At 41.0% G+C, this 9,594-nt stretch overlaps 2 protein-coding genes across 4 annotated transcripts in view; both read left to right on the top strand.

Moving 5' to 3' along the window:
- Positions 1-9,594, top strand: part of sh3glb1b (SH3-domain GRB2-like endophilin B1b) — a 156,145-nt gene that overhangs the window by 55,964 nt on the left and 90,587 nt on the right. The window lies entirely within an intron of this gene.
- hs2st1a (heparan sulfate 2-O-sulfotransferase 1a) overlaps positions 6,180-9,594 on the top strand; it is an 18,815-nt gene continuing 15,400 nt past the window's right edge. The window contains exon 1 of the mRNA XM_020522183.2: positions 6,180-6,371. Coding sequence (XP_020377772.1) covers positions 6,180-6,371 — 192 coding nt within the window. The remainder of the gene's footprint in view (positions 6,372-9,594) is intronic.

The raw sequence follows: 9,594 nt of genomic DNA, 5'->3' as shown, positions 1-9,594 counted from the left end.
TGCGCTTTTTTTTGTTCACATATCAAAGTAGGAAAGTAATGCCTCTGAATTATCTGTTTAAATGGTTCCCCTTTAAGCCCCTCAAAAAAGATCTGTTGTAGTTTTATCCTAAATCCTCAACTGCTGTTTTAATTGGAAGTTTGATCAATTTTAATTTATAATCAGAAGGGGACTATCAACCTGAAAGTAAAATCATTTTTCATTCTAAAAATCGTTAAACCCCTGCAAATGAAGAAAACTTACTCTTTATTCATAATGTATTATTTATTATTTTAAAAATTGGCTTAGAGTTTGAGAGTGATACAGCAATTTTGCACATCTTTAACCTTGTCATTTAGTTCCTTGAAAGGTTACAACTATTAACAATAAGTAGGCATTTTCTATTTGTTAGGGATGAAGAAAAATAGTGTCAATTATTGTGCATCTCTAAACGGATGATTGAGGAGCACTTTCAACAGGAGCCTCAACAATGATGTATTTCTGTTTAATCAGCTGAGGGTTGATTTTTGGTGCTGAGGGACAAGAAAGGAGAGAAAATTTCAAAAGGTTAAGTTTTTGTTTAACACGGGCACAACTTTAATTTTAATAATATATTAGACATTTTATTTGGTGTCCTCAAAGAGAAGCTAGTTTTACGTCATTTCTTTTTTTCAATTCATTTGTGGAATGTGAGCATCACTGGCTGGCCAGCATTTTATTACCTGTCCCTAGTTGCGCTTGAGAAGGTGATGGTGAGCTGCCTTCTTGGACCATTGCAGTCCACCTGCTTTGGGTTGACCCACAATACGATTAAGGAGGACTTCCAGGATTCTGACCCATCCACACTGAAGAAACGGCGATATATTTCCAAGTCAGGATGGTGAGTGGCTTGGGGGGGACTTGAAGGTGGTAGTGTTCCCATGTATCTGCTGGCCTTGTCCTTCTAGATGGAAATGTTCGTGGGTGTTGAAGGTGCTGTCTGAGGATCTTTAGTGAATTTTTGCAGTGCATTTTGTAGACAGTGCACACTGCTGCTACTGAGCATTGGTGGTGGAGAGCGTGGATGCTTGTGGATGCAGTGCCAAACAAGCGGGCTGTTTTGTCCTGGATGGTGTCAATCATCCTGAGTGTTGTTGGAGCTACACTCAGTCAGGCAATTGGGGAGTATTCCAACAACTCCTGACTTGTGCCTTCTAGATGGTGGACAGGCTTAGAGGAGTCAGGAGGTGGGGTATTCACTACAGTATTCTTAGCCTCTGACCTGCTCTTGTAGCCGCATGTTTGTGATGAGTCCAATTGAGCTCTGGCCAATGATATCTCCCAAGATGTTCGTAGTGAGGGATTCAGTGATGATAACACCATTCAATGTCAAGGGCGGTAGTTCGATTGTCTCTTATTGGTGATGGTCATAGCCTGGCATTTGTGTGACGTGAATATTACTTGCCATTGTTGGACCAAGCCTGGATATTGTCCAGATCTTGTTACATTTGGACATGGACTGCTTCAGTATCTGAGGAGTTGCAAATGGTGCTGAACATTGTGCAATCATTGGCAAACATCCCCAGTCCTGACCTTGTGATGGAGGGAATGTCATTGATGAAGCAGCTGAAGATGGTTGGACCTAGGACACGATCCTGAAGAACACCTGCAGAGATATCCTGGAGCTGAGATGACTGACCTCCAACAACCACAGTCATCTTCCTATGTGTCAGGTATGACTGTATTCACTGGAGAGTTTGCCTCTGATACCCATTGATTCATGTTTTGCTAGGGCTATCACTTTCACCTTAACTCTAGAATTCAGCCCTTTTGTCCCTGTTTGAACCAGGGCCAGTAATGAAGCCAAGAGCTGAGTAGCCCTGGAGGAACTCAAACTGGGCGTCACTAAGCAGGTTATTGCTGAGCAGGTGCTGCTTGACAGCACTGTTGATGGCAGCTTCCATCACTTTACTCATGATCAAGAGTAGACTGATGGGGTGGTTATTGGCTGGGTTGGATTTGTCCTGCTTGTTGTGTACAGGATATATGTTGGCAATTTTCTACATTGTTGGGTAGATGTCAGTGTTGTAACTATACTGGAAGAGCAGCAAGTTCTGGAGGACAAGCCTTCAGTATGATTGTCAGAATGTTGTCAGGGCCCATAGCTTTTGCAGTATCCAGTGTCTCCAACCATTTCTTGATATCAAGAGTGAATTGAATTGGCTGAAGGCTGACACTTGTAATCCTGGGAGCTATTGGAGGAAGCCAAGATGGATCACCCACTCAGCACTTCTGGCTGAACATTGCTGTGAAAGCTTCGGTCTTCCCATTTGCACTAATGTGAGTACAACAGGACCTTGATCAGATGGGCCAATGGGCTGAGGAGTGGCAGATGGAGTTTAATTTAGATAAATGTGAGGTGTTGCATTTTGGTAAGCCACACCAGGGCAGGTCTTACACAGTTAATGGTAGGACTCTGGGAAGTGTTGTTGAACAAAGAGACCTAAGAGTGCAGGTACATAGTTCTTTGAAAGTGGAGTTGCAGGTAGACAGGGTGGCGAAGAAGGCATGCTTGCCTTCATTGGTCAGAACATTGAGTATAGGAGTTGGGATGTCTTGTTGTAGCCATACAGGACATTTGTGAAGTCGCTCTTAGAATACTGCGTACAATTCTGGTCGCCATTATTTTGAAAGAATGTTGTTAAACTTGAGAGGGTGCAGAAAAGATTGACAAGGATGTTGATGAGACTGGACAGTTTGAGCTATAGGGAGAGGCTGAATAATCTGGAACTTTTTTCCCTGGAGCATCAAAGGCTGAGGGGGAGCATTTAGACATTTAGAAAATCATGACAGGCATGGATAGGGTGAATAGCCAGGGTCTTTTTTCCTTGGAAGGCATGTTTAAAACTAGAGGGCATAGGTTTAAGGTTACAAGGGAAATATATGAAAGGACCTGAGGGGTAACTTTTTCATGCAGAGGGTGGTGCGTGTATGGAATGAGCTACCAGAGGAAGTGGTGGAGGCAGGTGCAGTTACTAAATTTAAAAGACTTGTGGATGGATATATGAATAAGAAGGTTTAGACGGATATGGGTCAAAAGCTGGCAAATGGGACTAGGTCAGATTGGGATGGCTGGTCAGCACAGGGAGTTGGACCAAAGGGTCTGTTGCTGTGCCGAATGACTATAAATTAGAGGTGCATGTAATGAGCATAAGACAAAAATATGGGAAGCTTTAATTTTCATGAAGATGGACCAAACTAAGTTGGCAGATGTAACTTGAAGAGCAGTTTCATGGTGTTCATTCTAAACAATTTTCTAGAGCAATACAGAATGCCCTTCCTTAGAATTTCAGGAACATAACTCAACTTTATCAGCTTTAAGTGAAGCATGATTTCCCACAGGAGTCAATGTTAAAGTCAGAGTTAAGTTACTGAAGATAATTATTGCTTTGAAAGATCAATGCACTAGTTGAAATAATGTTATCGTGCACGTGCTACACTGTGCATTCCTAGCTGAACTAATTTGCCTCCATATGGTGGTTCGTTACAGTGTTTCTCAGAGATGCGGCCTGCAAAGCGGAAATTAATAAGGCTGTCTTTTTAGAATGTCCATGCACTGTTATACTATCATCTGAATGTTGTTGGCCCAGAAACAATTCCCCATAGAAGATCATTTTGGGGATTCTGTTGGTATCTGTGTGGCTGATATGGCCTGCCCACCGAAGTTGAATTTTCTGTAGGGTGATTCCCATGGTGTTGAACCTAGTACTAATGAAGGGTCTAGGCCCGAAACGTCAGCCTTTCTGCTCCTATCATGCTGCTTGGCCTGCTGTGTTCATCCAGCTCTGCACCTTGTTGTCACTGTAAAGGACCTGTTTGTTTGAGATTTTGATCTACCAGCAAATTCTCATGTTGACATTCTGGTGTCTTGATGGAAGCATCCAAAACATTGATAGGGTGCCTATAGCAGAACCAGATTTAATGCCATATAGCAAAGTGGTAAGTATAATGGCCTGGTTGATTTTAGCCTCAGTTTAACGCCGTGCTGTTCTAAGCATGGTCACGGAATTGACATTTTATAGGCAGAAGCAAAAACAGAAGTTGCTGGAAAAGTTCAGCAGGTCTGGCAGCATCTGTGAAGAAAAATCAGAGTTAACGTTTCGAGTCCGGTGACCCTTCAATTGGGAAGTTGAATGGCCTTTATTGTAAGGGATTAAGAGACTTGGAGTGTAAGAATAATGAAATCTGAGGCTCTACCTGAGACCACAGTTGGAATAATCTTTGCCATTTTGCTTTTCTAACTAGAGAGAGCCTAGTTTCTGGTTGTCTTGGACATCCTTGCCACTAAATCAAGACCTTGATCCTCCAAGCCCATGTGGTAGATGGTGTACAATGGTCCTCTTCATCAAAAGAATTTATATGTAGGCAACGTCCACTCCTCAGAATGAAATTTGAAACGTAAACCAACACCCATAGACTGAAACTGCTATTTTTGCCCGGAAACTGAGAAGTTTAGACATGGCATCACCCTAAGTAAGACACAACAATCAGGGGAAAGCCAGATCAAGAAATGAGATGGCTGTTACACCTTAATCCAGCAGAGTAAATCAAAAGAAGAGAATCACCCACACAGGATGGGCTTCACACTGAAAAAACAAGTCGGTCATCCCAGAGACTCACCTTGTGAGATAAAGAAACTCCTCATGGTTCTTCAGCTTACCCTTGCCCAGAACTTCTGCACTACATTCCTCAACAGTGGATGCTATGGACTCGTCCAAAGAAGAATTTTCGACGTCGAACAGCCCCTGACCCGAGTCCAAATATATGACAAGCTGATCCTCCCATCAACTTTAGTGACATCGTCGGGAAGACCTCTGGGGAGATGTAATTGCAAAGAGTGAATAGGGAAATTCAACAACAACAGTACCCTGCTCCTTACAAAACATTAAGCGCACACATTTACCAGATCCACACCTTGTTTTGTCTTTTTCCTCACCAGCATGTGGAAATTGGGAGTATTTCCAAGATTACTGTTTTAGAGTTCCTGTGTTTCAATCTCCTACCTAGCTCCCTAAAATCTGCTTTTATTCAGGACCTCATCCTCATTCCTACTCAAGTCATTTGCACCAATGTAGATCACAACCTCTGACTGAACGCCCTGCCCTAGAAGAATGCCCTGAGTTGCTCCATAACATCTTTTTACCATCGCAGCACAGAGGCAGCATGCCGTTTTGGAATCACATCAATAGCTGCATCAGACTGTGGAATCTGCTTTCAGTATTGCTGTTCTGTACTACTTCTGAATATGAGGCTTCTATTCCTGCTTCCTGAAAACAATTGACTCAAGCTTCAAAAAAACTGGTTTAGTCAGCCACTAATTAACTAGCTACATCTTTAGTCTGAGCCTATTATCCCTGATTTAAGGCAACAATAAACTCACTTCATTTAACTTAAAGAGTAAAGTTTAGTTAATTGCTAAATTTAAGTCAAAAATTAGATGTTTGATAAAAGTTACCTCTTAAAATGCTCACTCACCAGCTGCCTGTGCAAACCTACTTAAAGAATAAAACTCTTGAGCATTAGAGGAGCAGTAACTGCACTTTTTCTGCTCCATCAAGATTGTCTTGCTGTAACTCGGGAGTAGACTGGTGATTTTAGAAAAGAGGCTAACTTACTCTCTGTCTGGAAATAAACCAAAGAGATAGCAGCAGAGCAGATGTGGTTAGCTGCTATCACTGCACTGTTTTCACTTTCATTTATGATGAGGTGTATTCTGTATTCATTGAAGAAACATTCCTGACCTATTTCTTAGGAGGAGTAAACGGATTTCTGTTTAAATGAAATCCTCCTGGAACATAAAAATGGGTTTAAAGCTTTGCCGTTTAGATATTTGGGGATCTGTTTGCAATATATGTACTTACGTTTAGAATCCTTCATAACAAATAAAGATCTGAACAACCAAATAGAAACTTGTTTAAAATTAAGAGATGTTGATTTTCTTAATTCCTTGAATGTAAGAAAAATACTAATTTGAGTGCAGTAAATAAATGACATGCAATTATATATACAGCACTGATTTATTGGGTTAGTTGCTATGCTAAATTTATAGACATAGGAAATATAAACAGAAGCATTGGAATGGTAGGACTGTAAATTTGGAAAATATGTCACATGAATATTAACAGTTGCTCTCAAAGCAATATTGAAAAGCACTTTGCATAATGTTGAACACTGAAATCAAAAATAAATGTTGTTTCTCTTCTCGTTGCTTCAGATATGGTGTGAAAAAGAAACCCATCTACGTAAATGTCATTCGAGATCCAATTGAGCGACTAGTATCATACTATTATTTTCTGCGCTTTGGTGATGACTATAGGCCTGGTCTAAAGAGAAGAAAACAGGGAGATAAAAAGGTAATGTGCACACTGCAAAGGTGGTTGGAATAACATTTAAAATCTAAATAGCCAGGACAACATAACAAAATGCGAGAGCTACTTGACCTTTTTTGAGAGTTGATTTTAGGACCGTAATAATTTGCTTTGTTATTTGGCTGTAAATTGACACAACACTCATTCCAGTCTTCTGGATGAAGCACTTTTGTAATTTTATAACTAGACATAAGGGTAGGACAGACTTAATAGTATCCAATGTTTTGTTTTGCCAAGCTATCATTGGTGTTCACCCTGAAAAGTGCTTCTGCATTGTTTGATTGAGCTGTATAGACTGCAGATAACTTTTGCAGCATTTCAACACAGATGGTATTAATTATGTAACTGGTTATGATTCCAAGTAGCGATGATTATAAAGTAATCTTTCCATTATCTGTTAAATAGAGTCATACAGCACGGAAACAGCCCATTTGGTTGACCCAGCCCATGCTGACCATAATCCCAAACTAAACTAGACCCACCTACGTACGCTTGGCACATATTTTTCCAAACATTTCTTATTCATGTATTTATCCAAATGTCTTTTAAATGTTGTAACAGTACTCACATCCAACACTTCTTCTGGAAGTTTCACAAACAAATCACTTTCTGTGTAAAAAAAAAAATTGCCCCTCATACCTTTTTTAAATCTTTCTCTTCTCACATTAAAAATATGTCCCCTAGTCTTGAAATACCCCACCCTAGGGAAAACACACTTGCCATTCACCTTATCTATACCCCTCATGATTTTATAAACCTCAATAAGGTCACCCCTTAACCTCCTAGTGAAAAAGTCCTTGTCCATCCAGCCTCTCCTTATAACTCAAACCCTCCATTACCGGCAGCGTCCTGGTAAGTCTCTGAACCCTCTCCAGCTTACCGGAATATCCTTCCTATAACAGGGTGACCAGAACTGGACACACTACTCCAGAAGACACCACACCAACGTCCTGTACGACCTCAACATAAAATCCCAACTCCTATGCTCAGGTGTCTGAGCTAAATGCCTTCTTCACCATCCTATCTACATATCACACAAACTTCAAAGAATTATGTACCTGAACGACTCGGTCTCTCTGTTCTACAACACTACCCAAGACCCTACTTTTAATTGTATAAGTCCTGTTCTTGTTTGTTTTACCAAAATGCAATACCTCGCATGTATCCAAATTAAATTATATCTGCTGCTTCTCAGCCTATTGACCCAATTGATCAAGATCTCTTTGTAATCTTAGATAACCGTCTTTACTATCCACTATACTACCAATTTTGGTATCATCCAAACTTACTAACCATGCCTTCTATATTCTCATCCCAATCATTTCTATAAATGACAAACAAAAGTGGATCCAGGACCGATCCCTGTGGAAAAAAATTAAGTCTGTGTGACATGACTTCCCTTGCACAAAGCCATGTTGACCATCCCTAAACATTCCTTGCCCCTCCAAATGCATTTAAGTTCTTTCTTTCAGAATCACCTCCAACAGCTTACTCACCACCGAAGGCCGACTCACAGGTCTGCAGTTTCCAGGCTTCTCCTTACATCCCTCCTTCAACAAAGGCAGAATGTTAGCCACTCACCAGTCATCTGGCACTTCACCCATAGTTATAGATAGCACAAACGTTTCTGCAAGAGTCCCTGCAATTTTCTCCCTAACTTCTCACAACAACCTGAGATACACTGGATATAAATGATTTGGATGTGAATATAGGAGGAATGGTGTGCAGGTGACACCAAAATTGGTGGTGTAGGGGACAGTGAAGAAGGTTATCTTAGAGTACAAAGGGACCTTGATCAGATGAGGGAATGGGCCAAGGAGTGGCAGATGGAATTTATTTTAGATAAATATAAAGTGTTGCATTTTGGTAAGGTAAATCAGGGCAGGACTTGTACACTTAATGGTAGGGTCCTGGGGAGTATCACCAAGCAAAGAGACTTTGGGGTGCAGATTCATAGTTCCTTGAAGATGGTCAGGGTAGTTTGGTACACTTGCCTTTATTGGTCAGTGCATTGAGTATAGGAGTTGGGATGTCAAATTGCGGCTGTACAGATCATTAGTTAGGCCACTTATGAAATACTGCATTCAATTGGGGTCTCCCTGTTATAAGACAGATTTGTTAAACTGGAAAGGCTGCAGAAAAGATTTACAAGGATGTTGCTGCAGTTGGAGGGTTTGAGCTATAGGGAGAGGCTGAATAGGCAGGGGATATTTTCCTTGGAGCAATGCAAACTGAGGGGTGACCTCATAGAAGTTTATAAAATCACGAGGGGCATGGATAGGGTGAATAGCCAAGGTCTTTTTCCCAGGGCAGGGGCGTCCAAAACTAAAGGGCATAGGTTTAAGATAAGACGGGAAAGATTTAAAAGTGTCCTAAGGGGCAACATTTTCATGCAGAGGTGGTTCATGTATGGAATGAGCTGCCAGAGGAACTGGTAGAGGCTGGTTCAATTACAACATTTAAAGGCATATGGATGGGTATATGAATAGGAAGGGGCTAGATGCATATAGGTGAAATACTGGCAAGTGGGACTAGATTAACTTAGGATATCTGATCGGCTTGGACGAGTTGGACCAAAGGGTCTGTTTCCGTGCTGTACAACTCTATGAGATCGGATCCCAGAGATCTTTCCACCTTTATAATTTTTAAGACATCCAGCACTGCCTCTTCTTAATGTGAACTGTTTTCAAATCAATATTTATTTCCCTGAGTTCTCTAGACTCCGTTTCTTTCTGCACAGCAAAAAAACTGATGCAAAATATTCATTTACTATCTCTCCCATCTCCTGAGATTGAGAGTCTGACTTCAGTTGTGGGCAAATTGTTGGAGATGATTATACAAAATAGGATTTATGGGCTTTTAGAGAGGCACAAATTGATTAGGGATAGTCAGGGTGGTTTTGTGCGAGGAAAATCGCGTCTCTCAAACTTGACTGAGTTTTTTGAGGAAGTTACCAAAAAGATTGATGGTGGCAGAACAGTAGTCATTGTTTATCTGGATTTTAGTAAAGCCTTTAACAAGGTTCTGTGTGGTAGACTAATTAGTAAAGTTAGGTCACATGGGATTCAGGATGAGCTTGCTAATTGGCTTAATGGCTTGAGACAGAGTAACGGTGCTGGGTTAACAAAGTGTAGAGCTGGATGAGCACAGCAGGCCAAGCAGCATCAGAGGAGCAGGAAAGCTGATGTTTCGGGCCTAGACCCTTCTT

This window comes from Rhincodon typus, chromosome 10 (genome assembly GCF_021869965.1).
Source record: "Rhincodon typus isolate 14 chromosome 10, sRhiTyp1.1, whole genome shotgun sequence".
NCBI lineage: Eukaryota > Metazoa > Chordata > Chondrichthyes > Orectolobiformes > Rhincodontidae > Rhincodon > Rhincodon typus.
This window is presented reverse-complemented; position numbering and strand designations above follow the sequence as displayed.